The sequence below is a fragment of the Physcomitrium patens genome, chromosome 3 (assembly GCF_059467195.1).
Source record: "Physcomitrium patens ecotype Gransden chromosome 3, ASM5946719v1, whole genome shotgun sequence".
NCBI lineage: Eukaryota > Viridiplantae > Streptophyta > Bryopsida > Funariales > Funariaceae > Physcomitrium > Physcomitrium patens.
The window spans coordinates 12,430,768-12,455,314 of record NC_143412.1 but is presented as its reverse complement, the minus strand read 5'-3'; the positions used below and the strand labels follow the sequence as shown (position 1 = coordinate 12,455,314).

The 24,547-nt window shown below is 41.5% G+C and overlaps 2 protein-coding genes and 1 long non-coding RNA gene across 4 annotated transcripts; 1 reads left to right on the top strand and 2 right to left on the bottom strand.

Annotated features, from left to right (window-relative positions):
- Positions 1 to 2,661: 2,661 nt before the first annotated feature.
- LOC112279636 (multicopper oxidase LPR1) lies at positions 2,662 to 5,583 on the bottom strand. The gene is made up of 2 exons (XM_024514269.3): positions 4,932 to 5,583; positions 2,662 to 4,749 (listed from the first exon to the last, which is right to left on the bottom strand). Exons 1-2 carry the CDS (start codon positions 5,151 to 5,153, stop codon positions 3,082 to 3,084), a joined length of 1,890 nt encoding a protein of 629 aa, XP_024370037.1. The 5' UTR covers positions 5,154 to 5,583; the 3' UTR covers positions 2,662 to 3,081.
- A 1,963-nt stretch (positions 5,584 to 7,546) lies between these two features.
- LOC112279435 (uncharacterized) lies at positions 7,547 to 8,797 on the top strand. 2 transcript variants are annotated; one of them, XR_012217059.2, is made up of 2 exons: positions 7,547 to 7,700; positions 8,299 to 8,797. It is a non-coding gene; the product is annotated as an uncharacterized LOC112279435 (long non-coding RNA). The 2 variants fall into 2 exon arrangements; XR_002969021.3 differs by having other exon boundaries at positions 8,257 to 8,797.
- Positions 8,798 to 17,378: 8,581 nt separating this feature from the next.
- Positions 17,379 to 22,873, bottom strand: LOC112280096 (uncharacterized). Its single transcript, XM_024515145.3, has 7 exons — positions 22,425 to 22,873; positions 21,586 to 22,258; positions 21,119 to 21,438; positions 19,996 to 20,971; positions 19,553 to 19,894; positions 19,143 to 19,412; positions 17,379 to 18,936 (listed from the first exon to the last, which is right to left on the bottom strand). The coding sequence occupies exons 2-7, from the start codon at positions 21,943 to 21,945 to the stop codon at positions 17,968 to 17,970; spliced, it is 3,237 nt and encodes a 1,078-aa protein (XP_024370913.1). The 5' UTR covers positions 21,946 to 22,258; positions 22,425 to 22,873; the 3' UTR covers positions 17,379 to 17,967.
- Between the last annotated feature and the right edge of the window lie 1,674 nt (positions 22,874 to 24,547).

The following is a 24,547-nucleotide window of genomic DNA, read 5'->3' as shown; positions in this document are numbered from 1 at the left end:
CAAAATATGAATTTTTAGTGCATTGCTATGTTAAAGTCCACAAGCATTGATTTTGACAACGTTGAAATAATCAATTATTGCACTTCTTAGCTTGGCTAATAGCTTCATTGATTATTTGAGGATCAAATAATGATAATAATAGGCCTTTCACATCATTTCTTAGTCTCAATAGAATTGGCTAATAAGAGCTAATTCATCTTAATTGATGTCATAAGCCAATTGCCTAAAATCAAATATATATAAATTAATATACAATGTGATTCTTAATGTAATGAATAAATCTTTATTGTTGCCTATGGAGCCTTGTCATATTTTCCAACTACCTCTACAAATACTTCTAAAACAAAATACAAAGTTGTTCAAGTTTAGAGATCTCTTTTCAAATAAAAGAGCAAATAAATTAAAGTTTATTCCATTAGCAAGGTTCTAACTAAACCAACTTGTGACTTCTTTGTTGAATAGCACTCAATTTGTAGAATAGTTATTAATCAAATTTGGTTAACAAACTCTCAAAAATTTGAGGATTAGCTATCAATTTTTTTTGGAAGACTAATCCAAGACTCTTTACGTTATTGAATAGGTGAGTTTCTTTATTGAGGTACAGGTGCCACTACCTCCTTGGATATAGAAGCTTAAGAAAGTGGTTGCATCACAAGCTGAATTGTTCTAAATCTTACATCACTATGAAATCTTATAAAAAATCTCTCAATTTCAGCAGTTCAGCATGTTCATAATAAAATCTAATTTAGACTCAAAAGACTCAATGATAGTAACATCTTTACATCTAGTCATCCTAAAAATATAAATAAATAAATAAATAAAGAAATAAAATCTAAATAATACCAATTTAGATGAGGGTACTCTACAACTTCTAAAGCACTTAGATGCCTTCAAGAAGATGGATAATCCACTGTCTATCAAAAAGGATCAAGCTTTAATATTGATAAGATGGCAATTTTAACAAACTATCACAAATATACTATACATAAGTTCAAATAAGAAGTTGAATAAAAGAATTTCAACGAGAAAGCTACTAAGAACTTAATTAAATCAAATGGGTATAAGATCAATACCAAGAGAGGTGAGCTAAAGCTCCAAAAAATATATTATGATCACTCAAGATTCTTTTAGCTTTAACTCCAATATATACTAGGTATTAAGAAGCTTCTTGAGAAGTTTCTATGTTGCTTGAAGATGAAGGAATTCTATGAAGCTTCTCAAATAACTTTCTTAATCTTCTTAAAACTTTCTAAAATATATTGAAATATTTTAAGATCCTTCTAAAAAATTTAAAGAAACTTTTAAAATATTATATTGAAATATTTTAAAAATCTTTTAGAATCTTTTAGAACCTAATAGAATATTTTAAGAATATTTCTAAAATTTTCTTAATGATGTTTGTAATGTTACATGCAAATTAATCAACTTATAAATTAGATTAAAATTATTTATATGAATAATTATTAAATTAAAAGATATCTATAAAATTTTTTATTTTGAAAGATTATCTATCAAAATTTGAAATAACTTAGCATATATTTTATAATATGTATAATTATTACATATAATAAGTATTTTGATTTTTTTTGGATGTGTATATTTATTATTTTTATAGAATTAATCATAATATTTTTTAAAATAATATTTAAATTATATTAAAAATTTACTACAAAGAATTTGTATTTAAATTTTTTTATTTAAAAAAATAAAAATACTATCCTTTATTATTATTAGAAATAATTATTACATTTTTTAAATTCATCTTCTTATTTTTTATTTTTTTTTATTTTTTATACATATTTGGGCTTTTTTTTTTTAAGTTTATATATATATATATATATATATATATATATTCACCTTTAGCTTAAGTATATACTTAAATTATATATGCAACAAAGTAATAAGGGATGAATTTAAAATTTAATTATAATCTTAATATGAGCTTTGTATAAGACCAAAATGACATTGAATTTATTCTCCTAATATAAGAACATATATTATCTAAATATATTAATAGATATTTAATGACTTTGGTTAATATAGAGGCTTTTAAATTTTAGAAATATATAAATTCTACATAATATTTGTAACATCTAATATGATAATTTAAATTATTATATATTTAAGCTATTACTTGATGAAAAATTACAAGATATAAGTATTAAGTAGATAATATTACATCCATATGATTTTATAAATTTCATAATTACGTAATGCCTAATTATTGAGTTTAAATTAAAAGATTAAAAAAATATCATTTTAATAAATGAATATTGTATCTAATTGCATCAATTCATCTCACATGCCAATATTTTGTGTATATATGTAGGTATCTTCATATACATGTACAACAACTTGTATACTTAGATTATTGTTGTTTATTGAGATTTAATATATAATTAATTGCATGCACAATTATGGTGCATGGTATATTATGATGCATAATACATATTTTAACACTTTTAAAACTTAAAGAGTTTTTGTTGTCAAATATAGTTCTATTAAAGCATATAAGATCAATCATCAATGTGTTTTTATATATGTAAATACACACATTAAAATAAATAAATATATATATATATATATATACTATTATTAAAAACGTCAAGTGCATAAAAAATAAAATAAAGTAAAATATAAGATTGACAGCATCAGAACTCATGAAAAGAACAAAGGGTGTGTATATTAGCTTTGCTCCATAACACACTCAGTCAAGAGGGATTAATGGCCCCTAAACTTAAGAAGTCTACAACTATTATATAACTCCGCATAGCTTACAGAGCATAACTCGTCACCAACCCTTAAACCCTAAACTCCAGTAATTGAGGCTTCTTCACCTAAGCTGTTGATAAGCTTTGGCTGGTAAAGTCACTTCATGCAATAAGCTGAGTCCATTTGAACTCGTATTCGGAAGTTCCTAGAAGAACGGGCTGATAAGAAATCGTGAATTATGGATGAATGAACCACATCATCCGTCATTTACTGCTCCGGAAAGTTCATCCATCTACGCAAAGCCAATCAAATCAAGGCCCTAAACTTGTTTTCGGCGTCGTCGTCGTCGTCCCAGAGTGCAAGCGAGATTTACGTCATGGCGGTGAAGATCGCCACCGTCGCATGGGCAATGGCAATTGCGAGGATGGCTGGTGGAGAAGGGAGTTGCTGGATTGGTGAAGCTCGGCTTCGACCCGGTGCAGGACTGGCGGGAAGATTCGAGAGCGAGGCGAAGAGATGAGCTTGCCTGGTGATCTTGATGGGCCGCATCATATCGTTGTCTTCGTGGTCGAGGATATGGCAGTGCCATAGATAACCAGGGCCTGTAGTGGGATCGAAGGGGAAGTCGCCTCCATTCTGAGCAGTCCATTGCATTACCAATCGAGTGACCTTATTTGGCATCGCAAGGATGGTGTCTTTCGGGCCGACTTGGTTTAGGAGCCCTGGTGTCGGCTCTCCGACGAGGCAGCGGGATGCATCGTTGAACAAGTCGCACCCGCCTTCTTCCCAGAGTTTTAGATTAAACTCTTGCTGGTTGAGGAGGTGGAATTTGATGAGGTGAATGTGCATGGGATGTGCGTCGGGGGTAAGGTTGATGAATTCCCATACCTCGGTGGCGCCCTTGGTCGGTGTCTCGGTGGCGGGATCATTCCATGTGAGGTTGGAGAGGAGAGAGCTCAGGGGATTGCCGTTGGGGTCGTCCATCTCGAACATAAAGTAACTTCTCCATTGAGCGTTTGTTGTGTTGATTAGGGCTTCTGGCTCTTTTAGGACGGCAGGAATCATGCTCAACGTCTGGGTTGTGATAGAGGCGTTTTGATTTACGTCATTGGAAACGATGAATTTCATCACACTGCGGGTACTCTCGGGGCTGAATGCTGCATCGCCTTCAGGGTAAGGTGCTTGGCCGGAATTGTTCAGAAAGACCTCGGAACCTGGGACTGTGGAGAAGTCAACAATTAAGTCCACTCTCTCCGCTGGTGCAACAGTGAGAATCTTCAAACTTTGAGGTTTCTCCAGCAGCCCTTGATCGGTGCCAATTTGCACGAAGGAGAGGTTTGCGTTCTCCATTGATAGCTCGAAGACACGGGCGTTGGCGGCATTCAATACACGGAACCGGTACATTTGAGGTTTCACTTGTAGATATGGCCAGGCTTTGCCGTTGACAAGAATTGTGTCGCCGAAGTACTCTGGACACCACTGCGCATGGTTCGTAGGAGAGTTGCCTACGTTTGGAAAATTGATAGAGCCATTATAGAAGAATTGTTTGTCCTGCAAAACAAGCTGAATTTCGAATTTCTCCTTCGGCATCCAATCTGGTGAGTCTTCGTTGGATCTTATAATGTACAGCCCCGCCAAACCAGCCAGGACATTCACCCTTGAGATCCCGAAAGTGTGATCGTGGTACCATAGCATGGTTGGTGGCTGTGCGTTCGGATAGGTGCCGTTCTGTGTCGTGTAAGCATTGCCGTGATCGCCAGCCGCTGTGAACCATGCGTCTGGGTGCCCGTCGGAGGTGCTGTGCGCCTCTGCTCCATGAACATGAGTGACCGTGGGAACACCGCCCGAACGAGGGTTCGCCCACATTATACTCTTGTCAAGAGCTAGCATATGCTGGCTATCAGTAATGTGGTTCTCCCATCGAATGTGCGACACAACATTCTCTATGACTTCAATCGTTGGACCAGGATATGAAGCTGATTCGTAGGTTGTCCCATATGCATACAAAGTTGTTGGAGGAAGATCTCTGTGTAATTTCTGGCCAGCACATTTTCACAGTTGTCACAATTTCAGATACAGCAAGGTAATGAGGATGATGCTAAGGGCTAGTGTTGCAGCTAATCACAATTTATTGAATCCACATAAGTAGTTTTACGCAATGTCGTGTTAATTAATTTGTAATAAAAATTACTGGAGTAGAAGATATGGATGCAGCTCACCTGTTGGATTTTGAATGCACCAACAATGATTTGTTGGTCAACCCACACGCGTATATCTTTGAGTCTAGGCAATTCGTCCACGAACTTGGCGAGTGGTGGAGATGGCGCTAGTTCTTGACATTGTGAAATAGCGGCATCAAGTTCTGAAGTGGCACCTTGAAAGCAAGATGCCCATGCTAACAACGAGACAAGTAAACACAATCTGCTCCTCGTCAACTCCATTGTGACACTTTCCAGGTATACCTGGAAACAGTTATTGCTGCAGGAACCATGAAGTAATAAACATTTGAAGGACACAGACAACTTTCTCGTGAAGTTGGCTACGCACGACTGTACCGATCTACCATACCAAAATTATCTAGCGGCGTTCTAGCTTGCAACTGAATTAAGCAGAGGAACATAATCCTCTTCAAAGGAGAAACATCGTCTACAGGAGGCTTCAGAGTAGACTCTGGAAATGTAGTGATCATTTAAGCCTGAGGTGCAGACAAGTGTGACCTTGCGCACAGGAACAACTCGGACTCATGTTTAGTAGAAGAATCTGTTATTCTCGGCGCTTACATTCATTTCAGCCCTTGGTTTTGTAAGTCATCTTGAGCATCTGGACGTTGATGAATTGGACACATCTTCAATATTTTGCCGCTTTAAAAAAAGTGAATGGGGTAATACCGCGGCCTGCAAGATAACTGGAACGACAGCCCACTGGGGATGGCAAGCAACACAGGTTGGACGAATGGTTCGAGACCCTGCTGCAGGTACAGTAAGATTCGAAGCAAAAGGATGCACTTCCAGGGGTTAGGATTGACGGCAAGATTAATGCTCGGGGTACTTTCTTTGAGTGCGGTGACTGCCACAAATGCTGGTGGAAACTGTGACGTAGCCAATTCTGGGACTACTGCAGCACACACCTTATGCTGAGCTCCTCACAATATGGTCACCTTGTACCCAGTACGGGCAAGTATGATTTGATATGCCAACCCCCTCTCTCATTGCAAATCATTCTAGACCACAATCATCAGTATTACTGCAAGGTTTTGTTTGCATACGATCCAAAAACCTCAATGTCACAATTTTACTTGATCACTACACTGATCGAAATGCACTTGTTTATCGTGTTGCACTGTCTGAACTAGAAGTGTCACTTTAGTTTTTGCAGGGCTTCAAATTCTACTCCCGGTTGTTAAAAAAGTGTGATTATTCTTATCCTGGTAGGAACAGGGTTGCGTCATAGATCGTGAAGAACTGACACAGCTTCCACAACCACCTAACTGCCTTTGAACTTGACAGGCGCATTCAGCTTCTTTTTGCCTTCATTTTCTCATCTTTTTGTTTATTTGTTTATTTATATTTCTTCATTGGTTTTATGCTTTTTCTTTCTAGGGGTGGGAATTGGTTTCTATTAACTACCTTACCCAGTCAGAACAGCCCCCTGTCTTCAATTCACTTCTTAATACCAATATGAAAAGAATTTGAAAAGAAACTAGGATATTTACCATCCACATTCTCAACCTGGGCAATACTCCCTTCTTTCATTATTACATTGTCAATATTAAATTTAAAAAAATACTCAAATTCTTACTAATGGTTTTGTTTTTTAGATTCTTTGATTCAGGTATAAATTTGTTGGATTTAATTTTGCAATATATATATGTATATATATATATACACACGTCTTCCTCCTTCAGTTTGATTTTATGATATATCATGTTTGTTGTAATGAATAATGAATAAGGTGAAATCGGCAACCATAGTATGTATATATATATCATATAAGTTAGGGCAAATATCACACATGCCCCTGAACTTTCTCGAAATATCAAGAACACCCCTCAAGTTTCGATAATATCACAAGTACCCCTAGTTCTTGTGCTGATTGCAAATTTACCCTTTGGGCTGATAAACTATCCAATTCCTCTGTTTTTTTGGTTTTAAATGGGGCCCAAAGCTTGTGCTTTTCTGGAGTGCCTGAGCCCCGCACGCCCTGGACGCCCCCATCTCCGCCGCTGCCGTCCCCGAAATTCCGGCGAGCACCAAGCGTAAGGTCGGGCAGAGCAGCAGAACCCATTGCTCATCATCCTCAGAATCTTTCTTTGTCAATAGTTAATATTTCATGTTTCTGAAGTTAATCAGTAAATATTTTGCTGTTATTGTTGTTGTTGTTGTTGTTGTTGTTTTTAAGAATAGTTAATTAATTAAAATTTTCTTTTAAAATTGGCTGCATACATTCCAATAATCGAAAATATATTACAAAAAAGAATTTCCAAAAATAAAATGCCTATTAATATTCTTCTCAACAAAGGCGGTCAAGAGTTTAGGCGAGTCGGAATGACCGTGAATTGCGGTCATAACCGTGACACTCACAACCGTGACATTCGTTCTACCCAAAACCGTGTACCTATACTACTCCTTAGACCATGGCCAGAAACTCATCCTGAGAGCGCGTTCATAGGCTCCCCTCCACCTCCTCATCCTCGTCCTCCTCGTCGGGCCTCGTCTTCGTCGACGCTCGCAGCAGCGGCAGAGAGAGGAAGCTTCGGCGCTATGTGGATCCATCCGCCCTTTCGTTGCAGTGTCGACGGAGGCAAGGGAAGGGAGGCAGAGGCAGAGGGAGAGCTGTGCCTTGCTAAATCACCATCCCCACAGACAGACAGACAGACAGACAGAGAGATAGCATCGTAGAGTTTTGAAGGAAAGCTGGCTCCCAGGGTGATCACCACGGCCCGGTTTCCAACGGCGTTTGTTCCTAGTCTTCTGTGATTTTGGTTCCAGGTACTTGACCCCTTCCGATTTGCGTTTCTTTGATCGTTGTCACGATCGTTTTCATGCGCATGTTTCTTTTCCAGGTTTCGTAGAGGTTCATTGCTACACAGCAGGAATTACGAATTTTATTGTGCCGATCAGGCTAAGAATCTTACCTGAAACGTATTTCCATTCAAAGGATTAATTGGCGCGCTGTGTATGATATTCGTCTTCTGTAGAGAGAGTTGTTAGATTTGGAAGGAGAATGATCTGTACAATACTTGGTTCATTTCTCCTCTCCTCTCGGGCAAGTATGATTCGGTTGCTTACATTAGCCCGACTGTCCCGGAATTAAATTTAATCTATTCTCAGCAAAAGGGCATAGAGAAGTACTGTTGATGTTGAATGCGTTGATGGCTTCAATGTAAATTGTGGACAGTTGGGATCTTGTTTACTAATAATTCTTTGTTTAGACATTAACGCATGCGTAATCAGAAGCCAACATTCCGAAAGGCTCTATTGTTCTTTCGTATTCATTGCTATGAATGGCTGATAATATCAGATCTGGATTTGCATCGTTTTCCAGGTTTTAAGTCCCGCGGTCTTACGTTTACGGGCACGACTGTAGCTTTGTGACAGAGATGTCGAAAGGTGGTAATGGTCTCGGCTGGGCTGATCAGTGGGACCCTCACTATGACGGCGACAAGGCCAACAACGTCGGAGGATCTAAAGAGTGTAACAAGAATGAGAAGATGGACAAAGCTAAGGCAGCGGCAAGTGCTGGCTTACGGAAAACGAAGGCTGCTGCAACTGTTAGGATGGTGAAGACGAAAGTGGCAGCTACTGCAGGGGCAAAGAAATTAAAAGCAGGCACGTCGGCAAGTTTGAAATGGATTAAGGGTAAAGTTAAAAAGTAACTTCAGCTCGAAAACTACAAGGTTCGGAAGTGTAACATGTCAGTGATTTCAGTATACTGGATATAGCTATTGCAGGTCCATTGGGAATTATGTTCTACACGAAAATTGGTTGTATCGTGAAAGGTGTGAAAGGTGTTAATTCCGCCTTTGGTTAAAGGAGGTTATTCGAATAGCAATGACATATCAAACAATTGCCAGTTCCCGACCTAACCATGTCACTGCAACTGTCGACTGCAAGAAAACATGTATGACGCACGCATACTCCATACCCACAGTGACTAACATGCACGGTTAGCAATTTCCGGTCGTATGCATTTACTTAATCTAAACTAAACCAGATTTTGACAACCACAGTCCTGGGTCAGTAGACATGGAAACAGTACAGTGTGTCTGTTAGATATACTCTTCAGAAACTTGCACCGCTGCCACGAGTTCTAGGCGACTCGTACAAGGTAGGGCACTCCATTTCACTTGTGGGCAAGGGAGAGACATCTAGACGGGGGAAACCAGCAAACCCCTACAGCAAGCTCTGTATGCTCTGTATACAGACTGAAAACCAGTCTACTAACAATCCAGTATCTTCAGATTGAATTTTCACTATCATACACGACTTTCGCCATGTAAGAAGGATCCATTGGTTAAGTTTGTTCTCATCACACGATACATGGGTCTCTAACACTTTAATAAAAACGAGGGTTTCTCACAAACTGTGATAAGGGGGCCTAGGCTACTATAAGATATACAAACTAGAATAGCGCATGAATAGCCTGAAAAAATGCACCAGGAACAGTTTCGGTCACGGCAACGACTCTTAATCATGAGCATGATTCCTTTCAGCTGGACAACAAACCACAGAAACATAACGGGATAGCCCACACGGGGTTCACACCCCGCGTGAAGTACACAACAAGAACCTGGCCATACGACAGAGCTGAATAAGAGTCCCACGTCTACGAGTTAGCTCGGATACCCACTTCACCTCACTTCGAAGCGGGTGACAAATCTCCGGTGGACGCCGCAAATATCTGCCTACCAATGCGCGTGAAACTTTCTACTTTGCAGCAAGACAGCTGATTTACAACGAATATGGGGCATGAGCGATGTACCAGCGGCTGTCGTTTGGGGCTAGGGTGGTGCCTCGACCCCTAGTTCATTCCTCATGTTCATCTAGCCCACTTTCTGCTGTAACGACCATGACATCTTCCATGACATGCGACTGATTGTTTGCTGTTTGCTTCAATAAATTCACTAGTTTGTGATGTCAAAACTGGGGTTGTTGATTATTCTAGATTATGGGTGAATGTGTTGCAACATGCTTGTTCTTTGATTGCATGAGAGAGTGTCTGTCTTCACAGCAAGTGTTAGCTACTCTCTATAGGCACACATACTGTTCTCTAGATATAGATTTCTACTGATGATTGACTACTGAATAACATGTTCCTGTGAAGCCCATGTTATGGGAACCTTCAATTTAGTTCTGTGAGATAGGGAAAGTGTATCCATGGTTTTGATCATGTCTATTAGCCATTAGTTCAAATAGTACTAGGGTTTAGTACAGCTTCATTACCCTACAGGAAATATTGAAAATGGGTCCAACATGATGTTCAGACTCCTGCAATTTCCTCTCTTTTGCAGACCTCTGTGAAAATAGACTATGGTGTATTTACTAACTCAAAACAGCCCTTCACGTAATCTTGACCAAGCAAAAAGGACTTTTTACTAGCTTGTATAATTCTTCAAGTTGGTTTTGAAGGAATTTTATTTTTTCAATGCTAGGAAAAATATGCACATTGAAATCTTATTGTAAAGAATAGATTTGTATAATATTTCTTAGTATTAAGCTATTTTAAAAAAGACTTCTTAATTTCAAATAATAATAAAAAAATTAAGTCAAAACTTCTCATTTTGTTTCTTAAGTATAAAGTTTCTTTTAACATAAGTAAAATTATAAACTTAAAAATAGTATTTTTTTTACAAACTATCAAATTCAAACCACAATATAAAATGTTAAAAAATACTTAAACTATAGAATAAAGACAAAACTTATACTTTTTAATATTTAGATAACTTCCTATTGCAAAAAAAATAAAACACAAATCTAGTGGAAAACTTCTAATATATTTTTTTTGATGAAATTGTGGATCAATGTACTTCCTATAAAAATAACAATAAAAATAATAATTTTTGTATCAATAGAATAGAGTGTTAAAGTATTCATTTTGTTATTTAATATCATTGTGAAACATAAAAAAAGAGATACAACTTGAAAAAACACAAAAAGATATTGCTTTTGCTAGCACAAACTTTTAATTGTTGTGGTGAGAATCATCAAGAATGTTGAGAAAAGAACTCTTTAAGTAGTTGCTAATGGTCAATAGAGTACAAGTGTTGTTAAGGACATCCCATAAGGTAGGGTGCTGGTCTATAGTACATTAGAGTACAAGGGGAGGGCTGGTCCTAGGAGATATCCCATAAGGATTGTAGCACTTGGTACCTTGGTACTAGTATATAAGGAAAGGATTGGCATGGGAAGAATTATCTCATACCACACTCTATTTGTTATAGTGCAACCTTGCTGGTCCTAACTTACTTGTGTGGAGTATGCTTTCTATGTTTCAATAGGTTATGGGCCCACATTCTCTTACCAAGTAAGTTGTTCTTCCATTTTATTTTCTTTGTTGCTTGTTTGGTGGTTGAGATCTTATGGTATAGTATTACTAGTGTTTTGTTGAAGTCATTACTCCTGGATTTGTGAGTGTATGAGGTTAGTGCAAGACCTTGATAGTGTCTTTGCTGAAGTAACACTAGTATTTGAGAGTTTTATGAGAAATTGAGTCATTTTGAGTGAGGTGATGTGAGGGAGATGTTTGAAAGCCATAGAATTACATGACATAGCATTTCCCACCATTTAGACGTGATTTGGACTCAAAGTATGCAAAAAGTTGCAAAACAGCGAATTCTGAGTTTGTAGTTCAGCAATCTTTGAGTAGTCATATCTTTTGCATTACAACTCCAAATCAAGAGATTTTTGGACCTACTTGTAGCTTGAGATGGCATCTTTTGAGAGTGATAGCTTAAGAATGGTAGAAAAGTTTAGAGATGACAACTTTAACCACTGGAAGGCCAAAATGGAGCTACTTTTGGCGTCATTGGATCTTTGGGAGATAGTATGTGAGGAGGAAGAGGCACCTGGATTAGAGGCAAGCATGAAGGAGCAAAAGGACTTCAAAAGACGAGAAAAAAAGGCTTTTGGCATAATTGCCACCAACTTAGATGAAACCAACTTTGCTCATGTCATTTCTTGCAAAGGAGCAGTAGATGCATGGAAGACTCTTTGCAATGTCTATGAGAGTAGGAATCTTTCCAATGTGCTATGGTCAAGGCAAAAGTTCTTCACCATGAAGATGGAAGAAGGTGAAGATCTCATGGCTCATGTAAATAAGGTAAAAGCACTTGCAAACCAACTTGCTGTTGTTGACAAGCCTTTACTTGAAGAAGATGTTCTCATGACATTGCTCTCAAGCCTTCCGGACTCCTATTCCTCCCTCATTGTGGCATTGGAGTCCATTTCAAGGAAAGACCTCACTTTGGACTATGTCACGGCAAGACTAGCCCATGAAGTGACCAAAAGAAAGTAAAAGGAGTCTATTGGGGAGCAATCAGCACTATTTACAAGACCAAGTAAGGCAAGTGCCCCTTTTCAATGTTATCCTCCTAAAACTTGTTACATTTGTGGAAAACCAGGCCATTTTGCTAGAAATTGTTTCAAGGCAAAGAGAGGAGAAAGAGAGAATGCCAACAATGCTTTTCATGATCATGGAGGTGAAGACTTTGCATTCATGGCAAAACAAACTCCTTCTATGTTTGATATGAGCAAATGGATTGTGGATTCCGGATGTACCAAACACATGACTCCATACAAGTGTTCATTTAACACTTATCAACCAATTCAAGCAACCAAGGTTTGGTTAGGTGATAATTGTATGGTACAAGCCATTGGAATAGGCACCATTGTAGTGGAGGTGGTGGTGAAGGGCATAAGCAAGAGAATCACTCTCAAGGATGTGTTGCATGTGCCAAAGATGAAGAAGAACCTCCTTTCGGTGAGTAAACTTATAACTCATGGGTACAAAGTGCAATTTAACATGAATGGATGTTTTGTGAGAACCATGGAAGGCAAAGAAGTAGCAAAAGGGACTAGGAATGGCAATCTCTATATTATCAATTGCAAGAGGATCAATGGAGTGGAGGTTGCTGCCTTTGCTGAATTTCCATCAAATGAAGAGAAGATGGGCATTTGGCATCAAAGACTTGGGCATTTGAATGCCAAAAGCATGAAGGGGCTTCAATCCAAGATAAATGGCATAGACCTTGGCCATTCTACGATGAATCTTGCTTGTAAGGGATGCATTCAAGGCAAACAACATAGGACACCATTTCCTAGAGGAGTTGCAACAAGAGCAAACCAATTGCTGGAGCTTGTGCATTCGGATGTTTGTGGATCCATGAGGACACCATTTATGAGTGGTAGTGAACAGTGGGAGATGTGTCGAAGTGGGAGTAGTGGTGTGTTTGTGGACACATCTTCAATTCTAGCAAACAAACAAGAAGATGAAGAAGAGCATTCTCAAAGTGAAGAAGAAGAGGAAGATGCCATGATAGAAGAGCCCAATACTATGAAGACTTCAATTCCAGCAAGATACAACAAGGACAATGAAGAGAATGAAGATGAAGAATACCAACAAATGAGTAAGAGAAAGCACTCCATGAGTCATACAAGGCAGCAAGAGGTGTAAGAAGGCTCATCTTCTTTGCATGAAAGAAGATATCCAACACGTGAGAGAAGACCACAAGGTGAATGGTGAAAGAACCACATCTTTCCACAACAATTGGATGTAAGTGGGTGCTTAGAACTAAGAGAGATGCAAACGATTGAAGGTCAACAATGGGCTATGTATTCTTTGTTTGAGTGGGAGCCATATCTTTGAATAGCAATAGACAACCAAACATTGCAAGGTCCACAATAGGGGCGGAGTATTTGGCAGCAAGTCATGAAGCAATGGAGGCAATTTGGTTGACGTTGTTATTGGAAGATATTGGACTTGTGCAATTTGAAGCTACTCCATTGAGGTGTGACAATCAAGGATGTCTTGCTTTTGGAAAGAATCCAAAGCATCATGCAAGAACTAAGTACATTGATATTCAGCATCATTTCATAAGAGAGAAGATAGAGATGGAGGTTATTGATATGATGTATTGTGAAACTAAAGACATGATGGCTGATTTATTGACAAAAGACTTAGTTAGAGAAGGACACAACAAGTTGAGTAAGGCATTAGGATTGATAGCTAATTGACCAATAGCAAAGTGGGAGTATTGAGAAAAGAACTCTTTAAGTAGTTGCTAATGGTCAATAGAGTACAAGTGTTGTTAAGGACATCCCATAAGGTAGGGTGCTGGTCTATAGTACATTAGAGTACAAGGGGAGGGCTGGTCCTAAGAGATATCCCATAAGGATTGTAGCACTTGGTACCTTGGTACTAGTATATAAGGAAAGGGTTGGCATGGGAAGAATTATCTCATACCACACTCTATTTATTATAGTGCAACCTTGTTGGTCCTAACTTACTTGTGTGGAGTATGCTTTCTATGTTTCAATAAAGAAATCATGTCCTACTCACACTATGAAGCATAATCAAAGTCTTAATATGCATTAAAGTGTAATAATAATATTATTATCAAAGATATAAATATAACCAATTTCACCTCCTTTGTGTTTGGTATGTATTTTGATAGTTTCAATCCTATAAACATTGTAATCAATCAACGCAATGTTTAAAGTGTAATCATCCTAATGGTCATGTACAATGATAACAATTTGCAGCAAACCCAATACTACTGTTAACAAACAAATAAATAAATAAATAAAAATCATGTCCTCCATTGATCATTGAACACTTGCAAATTGTAGTATCAAATCCCTTTTAAGAACCACAAAATAGACATACAAAAGATAAATAAGATAAAATAAATAATAAATTGCTAACTTATCCGCCCAGTTTTTTGCTCACTCCAATTCATCCTATCAGAGGGATTTTAATTTGGGATGTGTAATGCCAAAACCAGCATCAAGCAACTTGAAGGTAGACTAATATTTATTAGAAAAAAAGTTAAAATTGCAATACACAATATTCTAATCGAGACACTAACATACCTGAGTGCATCATGTACAAAGAGGACCACGCATCAACGTGCATGTCAACAACTAGCCACGTCCTGAGGTATCCACTGAAAATTGTACATTTCAACCCAGAATGTTAAGAGGACTATATCTGCAGTGAATACAACACTGACTTCATCATTTATTTATTTATTTACTGATTGATTAATTTGTTTTTCCTCTCTGCAGATAAAAAAGTTCTACTGGAGTGGGAGTGTACTCGAAGCAACAGTGCCACATAAAAACTTATTATCGGAGGAACCCAGGTCTCAAGTATAGTGAGCTGCAGTAGAATCTTCCACTTGTTCCACATACTCACGCAGGTATTAAGTCTACACAAAATTCATAAACAATTCACACATATTCACCACGTGCTCTTGATAAAATCAAACACAAAACGCCTTCGTAGTGCTATGAGAACAATATGAGCGAAGCTTTCAGGACACCAGATGTAAAACCAACCTCATTTTCTATGTCTATCGACTCAGCTGAAGCTTTCTTGATGCCAAAAATTTGGTTCTTGGTTGAGCCAGCTGCTGTGAAGCCGCATCTTCTGTCTTTGAGATTTTGTCTGCAACCAACTTCGTAAACTGTAATCTGATCGAGTCAGGAGCATGTATCCCATGTACTCTAACCAGTTTCATTTGTGACCAAAACAACGAGATCAGATATGGAAGCCAAGGCTCTCTTAAACCTAATCATAATAATCATAATAATCCCTGCATGAAGGTGATTAGGTTTACAATCAGATTCTACTACATAAGGAATACTTCTTCAGTGCATAGTGCTGCAAGCCTAACAACCAGCACGACTATAGAATTTAAACAAAATTTTGATGACTGCCCTCCTGAAATTCTCAAACATTCAATTTCATAAGATATCCACGAATACTACAGTTGCAGCTAGAGTGGTGTTAATTTCGTAACATCGACTACGCATTTGCCTCGCAAGGCCAATCCATTACCACATTTTCTAGTAACTGCTCAAGAATTTTAGAAGGTAGCGAAACCTATTCAGCGTCCAACCAAATCCCGAACCACTCTCAAAATTCGAAAACTAAAAATATCTTAACGTTATCCTTGGAAGTAACGAGAAATGTCTGCATGAGAGAGAGGCCCAATGTCTTGTGGTGAACGGAGCTGGGAACCCCTTAGTGTAGGGCCAGAGGAGAAGGACTTAGCGTAGCTCCAGCTGAAGTTTGAAATCGCCGAACTCAAGCTGGCAGCAGCCTGCATGATGTGACCATGATTGCCGTGGCATTGGTGAGAGAATGATGATAAATGACCGCAGGGACTGTAATAGGGAATCTAGCTCGGTGATGATGCATTTTTTCTACAGCTCTTCCCCCATGAACAAAACTAACCTCGTCTGGGGTAAAGTATGGAACATTTCCAGATGGGATCTTTCTCGAACTGTGTACTTTTTTATGTCGTGCGTGGGTAATCCGTTGGCGGCGAAATAGCAAACCGCCGTCAGCAGAATGTGCCAAAATTATTCCATTGATGCATGATCCAAAGCATGCCGTAATTCTAATCTGTCTCCTCCTCTTCTCTACGCATTCGGGATGGTTCTGTTCAGTGCTAAAGTGGGACAATACAAATGGACATCGCACTGAAACCTAGGCATCAGGTGCACTCACCAGTCGCAGAAGCTGTTGCTAAATATTCTAAGTTTAGTTTATGTTTCCTCGTGCGTGTCTGGCTAAAGCTCCACAGTACTCTCCTGTCAACATGACCAAAAAAGAAAAGTGATGCATACCAGACACCATCCAACTTGGGCACTCCGGAAATACTCGGGAGCTCATACCCAAATGCAAGCATTCCACAGACATTGCGATGCCCATGAATGAAAATGTTGTTTCAAATTTAGTTTCCTTCGCACCATTTTCATCACCTGGGGCTGCCAGGAAAGGAACACGTGCAAAACAAATAGAATGCGGCTTTTCATCCTTCAGTGTGAGAAAGGGGGTATTGTGCCAAATTGGTGCTATGGATAAGAGATCACAAAGTTTGTTACAATTCTCTCACACCCTGTTTGTCTCGAGGATGAATTCGAACTTGATTGTTGAAACTCTTTAGCCTCCTGTCTAATCATGAAATTGTGGTACTCGTTCTACCCTCATGGATTTTTTCGTTACTCTGGATCCAATTGGTCGTTGTTACCAAGTAATGAGGGCCAAGATCCATCTACAGGTTCGTCTCTCCATGGCTTAATGCACACTTGGTATCGAGGCCTCTTCTCGGTCACAAAAGATAGGAGTGTTCAATAGATTCGTCTTCACGTGAATTGCAGCGTGCGCGCAGCTGGAAAATTTTCTGAATTGGAAGTATTCTCCAGGTGCTGACGGCATGTTCGCAAATTGATCATGTTCGGAGATGAGCCTCCTGCGTTTGATAGCCTCCTCAGTTTGCCGTGTTCCATAATGGGCCTTTCCTGAAGCTATCTTTCAAGCGTACTACGAACAAACTCCATTCTAGAACAGATACAACACTCACCAGAAAAATTCAAGTGGAAAATTTTGACGGGACCGTAGACGCAGATTATTTACGTGCATCGAACATGAATACAGAATTCAGTTGCAGTTTTGCTTTTCAGCTAAGAATAGTTGTGCCACCGGTCACAGTGAAAACATACAAATGGATCAAGCCACTAACTAAGACTTGAATTGGTTTCTGCCCCCTTGTAATGATGGGATTGTCACAGCAGTAACTGCTATTACCAAATCCTACACCCGCCTCTCCCTCACAAGACTCAGGCACATGAAATTTCCACCTCATCTACATATCACCAACCCTCACATGCCCTAAATGATGCGGGAGCTACAACCCAGAGGATGCCTAGCTTATAATCACTTCAAGAGAATGTAATGCTATCCAATTCTCCCATCTACAGTATAAAAATTCCTAACCTGAGGGAAAAACACCCTAAAAAAGCTCTCACGGCTGATCGCTTCTTCGCTTCGACTTAAATCGCCAGAAAATCGATCAAATACGCGGTAGCAAACTCCTGGATATGGAAGTAGTAGCATCAAACTGGGCGTTTAGAGCGTTTGAGTGTTAATAATCGAACACTGTTGACAGAGCGACCTCCGACAAATTCTTTATGAATTCATTTCCTGAGTGCTTTAGCTGCCAAGAACTATTTGAAACTTTCGAGGAAATCAGTATGTCATACTGTAAAGCTTGTAGCTTGGGTTGTTGGGTCCCTCTAGGACTACGGCATCGTCCTCCCTATGTACATATACAGCATTCTCCTTTTGCATCTTCAGAATCTCCATAGGAAGCTCAGGCTTGAGCCCTGTGCAACCCACGAGGTTGAGCACTTGCAGCGCTGGTAGACTACCGATTTCAGGCGGCAACCGGTTGAGACGAGTACAACAGTTCAGCGACAAACGCTGTAAGCTTCGGAGGTTGCCGATCTCAGCCGGCAAGTGAGCCAGCAGCTTCATGTAGTCGAGTTCCAGAGACTGCAGGTTAACGAGGTCAAAGAGCTCATCGGGAAGACGTGCCAAGGCAGTACAAGAGTTCAACACAAGCTTCTGGAGGGAAATCATGCCACCGAACTCCGAGGGAAGTTCCTTGATGCCAGTGCACGAACCCAGGTTTAGTCTCTGCAAAGAGGTGAGCTGGCCGATTTGAGGGGGCAGTTTTTCGAGCCGGACGCAGCCAGTAAGGGAGAGATCTTCCAGAGAACGAAGTTTGCCAATTTCAGCTGGAAGAGATGTGATACCAGATTGACCGAGATAGAGGTGAGTCAAGTTCTTGAGATTTCCAATTTCGGGAGGTAGCCTCACTAGGCACTTGCAAAGGACGAGGTTGAGCTTGAGTAGAGTCTGAACGTTGCCTATCTCGGAAGGAAGAGTGGCGATGTTCGTGCATCCCGAGAAGTCCAGTTCACGAATGCTTGCAAGCTGACCGATAGACCTGTGCAAGTTCCGAATGCTCAAACAATTCTCTAACCTGAACTTGCGAAGATTTTTCATATCAGCAAATTCAGCGGTGAGGTCGTGGAGCTTGTTGCAACCGATAAGGTGGAGCTCCAGGAGGCCGGTCAATTGCAGAATGTGTTCGTGCACGACCTCCATGTTGTTGCAACCGATGAGCGTGAGATCTTTCAATTGTGAAGGGAACTGCAAAAGACAGGAAAAGAGAAAACATAAATACTTCAGGATCGAGGAAGCATCATGTGCAGTGCACGAATTCCTAGTATTGACAGCAAATGAGACAAGGAGGAGAACAAGTGCAAGTTCCAGAAGCAGAGAGGAATGTGCAATCATGATCCAATCAAGGATGATCCATTTCTTTTAACGACATTCAGGAGGCTTGAGTAGCATACTTTGATGGTGAGATCGATTTCTGCAGCTCGCAGAATACACATCTCCAACTTCTTTAATCTCTCCATTTGAAACGGAATTCGAACATCCGGGGCTACTCTGCTCCGGCCCCAGTAAAAGAATTGAAGCTGGTTGAGGGGCTTCGTGCAGTAACCCTTTACACCAGTGTCGTGAAGGATTAGGATTCGTGCACCTTGCATCTTTTCCAGCATAGTTCCTTGCAATGGCTCCTTACAGCTGATTAGCGAAAGTCCCTGCAAAGCGCTCAATTCCTGCAACCAAAACCATTGATAAACTCACCGCGCGAAAATACAACCAAGAGACGTAGCGACAAAAACAGTTAAGATTTCACCATCGAACTTAACAACAAAATGTTGAGACTTAACCAAGATCTTTCCCACCAAACACTAACCATTCCAGGGCCATCCATCTTGAGTCTCTCAGGCAAGTGCGCCTGATCTTCCGAACAGACGCGGTTACCAGCTGCCCGCCTGCACGCGATCGCATATAGCAGCTCGTGCATCATCACCATCTCAGACTTCCACGGTCGATCTGAGTATCGGGTATATAACGAAATGCCACTAGTGCTCTCCGCGTCCTTGAGTTTGGCACTGACCATAGCCTGGTCTACCAATGTATCCAACTGCGGCTTCCCCACGACCCGCTCTACTGTTCGCCAATCCCACCCTCGTAGAAATGCTGCGATGTCCAGGAACGCCTCCTTCTGAGCTGGTCCTAATTTCTCATATATGACCTGTACACAAGCCATCAATTCTTCAGTAAAAATCAACAGGAGAACCTTGCTCAGGTAAAGGCAACACCTCGAATATTACAAACAAGTGTAGTGTAACCTACGAGAAGCTTGGCAAACATCTGATCTTCGGAGGTGTCCATCTCCTCTGCAACTTGCTTCATTCGCTTCCCGATAGCCAACCAATTCTCCTCACTCCGGTTAGCCGGGTTGGAGAAGTATGACCCCACAACCTTCAACGCCATGGGCAGTCCCTCGCAGAGCGGCAAGAAGTGATTGGCAAGGTCCCCATATTTTGAAAAAATGCCATTGATGGAGTAGAGAGTGTTCACCGGCTCGCTGGCAGCGTGTGATATGAAGAGCGCCTTGGCTTGCTGTGGAGCCAAGCACGGCAGCTTGTACGGAAGATAGTGATAATTCGGCAAGGCAGGGCGACACAGCTGATCCACCTTGCTGAGAATCGCGACAGAGGGGCAGGTGATGATCACACAACTGTTAGAGGGGAGGAATTTCCCAAGACTGTGGGGGAAAAACTCTCCTACAAGGCGGACATCGTAGAGGTTGTCAATGGCAATGCGAGCAACCTTGTTGTTTTCTTTCAGTTTTCGCAGCTGCGCGAGAAGAGCACTGCGGCCTTGCGCGACACTAGTGATTTCCTTCTTCCCACCCCCGAGTTGCTCGAGTAGAGAGCTCTGGAGCTTTTTCAGGTCTTCACCAACTTCAATGTAGGCGAACAAGCGCTTCTCCGCTTTCTCAATCTTCGCAACGATTTCGTTAAGAAGTGTAGTTTTACCCAAACCGGCTTGTCCGTGGATACCGATGAGACAAACACCCTTGTTCTTCACGAATTCGCACACTGTTGCGACGTGGTGCTCCAAGCCTACACTAGCAGTCCATGGTTCGGGTCCGGCCCGTTTAGTATTTGATCCACCGTCGGTCACCGGCTGCGAAACGCGGTTCCCCACTGCTGCCAGAGTGGCGAAGGTAATGTTCTTTTGTAGGCTTTTAAGTTCCGCTATTGAGTTCTCGATCTGCTCCTTCACCGGCACCACGGAATTCCTTGATACAAAGCACAAACACCTGCCGAATTGCACATGATGGTTTAGTTTAGGAACCCGTGTAATCAAAACGAACCAAGAAAAAAAATACTTAAATAAACAAATCAATGAAAGAGTCTACAAAATTGTTGTTATGCGAATGCGGAGGAAGAAGAGGTTAGAAGCAAACCCGCGATTTTTTCTCTTCAGTAGACGTACGGCAGCACAACAATAGAGGAGGGTCCCGGCAGCAATCTTGTACATGTCATTGTCCACTTCGAGACACAGCTTAAGCTCGTCTAGTTGATCGATAATAAAGTCAGTCTCGGATCTCAGGCTAGACCACTTCTCACCCGCGGAGGATTTGGCTTCCATCTGGCAGTGGTGGCTGAGATAACCAGCCAGTGTGAAGGCCAACCCAAACCAGCTCATGTAACCTGTTTCTTTCAGAATGTCCCAGTGCAGATTCTCAAAAACCGCGGCGTGATCTTTGAAAGACGACTCCGACACCTGCAAGACAGAAGCCAAACGACAAAGAGAGAACTTGAATAATCAGAAGGGCGAATAATAATGGATTGTTTTCCACGTGCTTGAAACTGGGATGGAGCTTTAAGGTACTTATGATGAGAAGAGCAGTTAAACGTGACGGGGGCCAACCTTCTTGTAGAGCTCTTGAAGGCGCGGCTCGGAGGTGCGCAACACCTGCTCGATCTGGCGCAACTCGTCGGCCGTGATGTCCGCGTTGACATACTCCGGATCCTCGCCATCATCGTTGTTGGGGCTGCCACTTCCGCCCTTGTTAGCAGGGCTGCTCGTTTCTAGTTTGTTGGATTTGACGCTACGAGGACTCTTGTTCAAGCTTCGCGGACTCACAGCGTTGTTCCCGTCGCGGCTATCGATGGATCTGGCGCCGCCGCCAGTGGTGGGCGTGAAATCCAGGTTGGCAAGCCCTTTGCGACTCTTATTCGACCGGGGCGTATCGGGGACCGACATTTCATCGTCCGCTTTTTTCCCCATTGCAAAGAAATTGCAAGTCAAGGAAATTTACGCTCGATACAACCAGCTCTCACCCTCGCTACTTCTGCTCAGCTGCGCATGCCTGTTGTTACCACCCCAGTATGGACCACATTCTTCCCGTGGCTCACATAGCGACGAAGCTAGTATGATTCCCAGGATCTATTCCTGTTCTCCACAGGAATTATTCCGGTAAAATTCAGTGCAGACTCAACTTGAGAACTCCACTGCCCCTTCTTCACACAGATCACCGCACTTGTGATTACTCCACAAAGAAGTATACCAATCACTTTTTCCTCCTCTCCGCCAACCTACACTGCAAGCTCGACCCTTTAGGCTCGTGTAAGGAGCAGGATCCCTGCCACTACTCCTGGACCGGGCAGAATCCCAATGCCAATCACTGGACACTTGCGCACAAATCCAGGACCAGAAATAAGGGGAAATGAAACAACAACAACTACTACTACGACAACAACCCTTACCACACCCTCGCCTTGAACGAGAAGGCGCAACACGCCCAATCCGCAACGACAATCAAGATAAAACCACCAGTAAACCTCCTCGGAACCCTGGAAACCCTGGCAACGCTCGCAAGTGCACGAAAGGTGGTTTTGCAGATGGAACACGGGAGTAAGACCTTGGGGAGTGGAGGCAGAGGGAAAAGAGTAGAAGCGGGGAAGGGGGGGGGGGTCGCAGAGTGCGGAGCGAAAGCGGGGGAGCGCGAAATTAGGCGGTCTCGCAGACCAAACAAGCAGCCAGCTCTCTCACCAACGAGAACAATAGCAGCCAACACACAACACCAGCAGCAACATCATCAACAGTGGCAGAATAGCAACACTGGCCCCATCAGTGGTGGGCCATTTCCTGTCCTCCCTCTGCTCGCCCTCACGCTCGCCCCCGCATTGGCGCGCACCCCATTCCTCCCCCAAATGCAGCACAATCCTCGCAAATCACACGCTCGGGCGGGCCTCGGTGGCCAGGGGCTTGCACCCACAATCCTCTCCCTCCCGGTAACCGCTGCCCTCCCTTCTCGCCCCCAAAAATTAACGACCCCCGCCGTGCAGTGAAAAATACCTCCCCACGAGGACGGGTCTCGTCAGAATTACGACGACGACGACGAGCTGCGCGTGTTACAGTCGCAGCAGCGCAGTCTTTGAGGGAGTGAGACGGGGATGATGATGATGCCGTGGTGGCTTTGTTTCATTGTTTCTTTCCGAGCGAGCGAGAGAGCCCTGGGCCAGAGTAGCTGAGTGAGTGAGTTAGCTCAGCTACATAGCTGAGTAGTGGTGGTATGGGTAGTAGTAGTGCGGGATCCGCTCCCCCTCCCTCTCTCTCCCTCTCTTCTTCATCCTGCAATGCCGGGCAGAATCAATCAATCAACATGGCATCATCATGCCGTGTGGCGTCGGAGCCCAAATCGAGAGCGAGAGAGAGGGTGTGAGTGAGTGAGTGAGTAATAGATTCATTCATTGATTCCCCCCTTTTCTCCCTGGAACAACCAAGGGGAAGGGGAAGGGCCTGCTTCAATTCTTCATTCAATGCTGCCCCCGCTGCTCTACCTGCCTGCCTGCTCGCTGCTGCACGACCTGGTTCCGAACCTCTCTCTCCCATAGCACTGAAGGTTTGGAACATCCCCCCCCCTCCTACCTACCTGACTACCTACCTACCTACCCACCCACCCTGCTATTAGATGCCGCTCCTTGCTGCTGCTGATGCTGCTGCTGCTTGCAACGCTGTTGTTGTCCCATCAGTGTGTGGTGTGTGTGTGTGTCTGTCTGAGTGGCCTTTTGTTGTTGTTGTTGTTGTTGTTTTTTTTAATGCCCTCACCAATTGGGTGGCAAAGGGGGGGACACAACTTAGAAGAAAATGGCTCCTCATTCACACTGGCTCACTTGCTCCTCAAGATTCTCTCCCCTTCTCGCTCACTGCCTTCCTTCCTTCCTTCCTTCCCACAATCTGGTAATACACACATGTATGTATGTATGTATGTATGTGCATGCAGGGAGGAACATGAGAGGGGAATTATGCCTTCCAAGCTTTTATTGAGCAATGCACTGTTTCAAACTTTGTTCTGTTTTAGTTTTTTTGTTGTGTAAGGGTCAATTTGCCGTCAAGACTAGAATTTGAACATCAACAATAATGTGCATACACAACTAAACTTATCTTTCCATGACAACATAGTAATTTTGTGTCACATTATGGTCTGTCAGTGATTGTCTCAAAACACTCATCCAAGTTTTTATTTCTTTTCTTTTTGGTCCTTTCTGTATATTTTTGTCACCAACTGATTTTAGTAGATTCCAAAGTGTGATTTTTCCTTATAAAAACTGGATCAATCCATGCTTTGAAGGTTCTAACTTTAAGAAAGTTTTTATAAATAAACAAATTAAAGTGTGTGACTTATTGAATGTAAGTTAAATACAAAAAATAATTTTAAATTCAATCACACGTTTTTAGAGAGAAATGCAATATCCATGAGCATCATTCAAAAACCAAATAATTTATTTGTTCCCATGACCAAACTAATGTTGTTTGGGAGTTTCTTAGGAATTATTCAGATAAAAATCTAAATACTTGCCTTTGATTTTCATAATTAGGTTTTAAA

Excerpts from the sequence above, each read along its gene's own strand:
- LOC112279636 (XM_024514269.3), bottom strand. The coding sequence starts at position 5,153 with ATGGAGTTGACGAGGAGCAGATTGTGTTTACTTGTCTCGTTGTTAGCA. Across the intron at positions 4,750-4,931 it reads GTGCATTCAAAATCCAACAG|AAATTACACAGAGATCTTCC; the intron begins GTGAGCTGCATC and ends TGTGCTGGCCAG.
- LOC112280096 (XM_024515145.3), bottom strand. The coding sequence starts at position 21,945 with ATGGGGAAAAAAGCGGACGATGAAATGTCGGTCCCCGATACGCCCCGG. Across the intron at positions 20,972-21,118 it reads CTGAAGAGAAAAAATCGCGG|GTGTTTGTGCTTTGTATCAA; the intron begins GTTTGCTTCTAA and ends GCAATTCGGCAG. Across the intron at positions 19,413-19,552 it reads AGATGGATGGCCCTGGAATG|GAATTGAGCGCTTTGCAGGG; the intron begins GTTAGTGTTTGG and ends TTTTGGTTGCAG.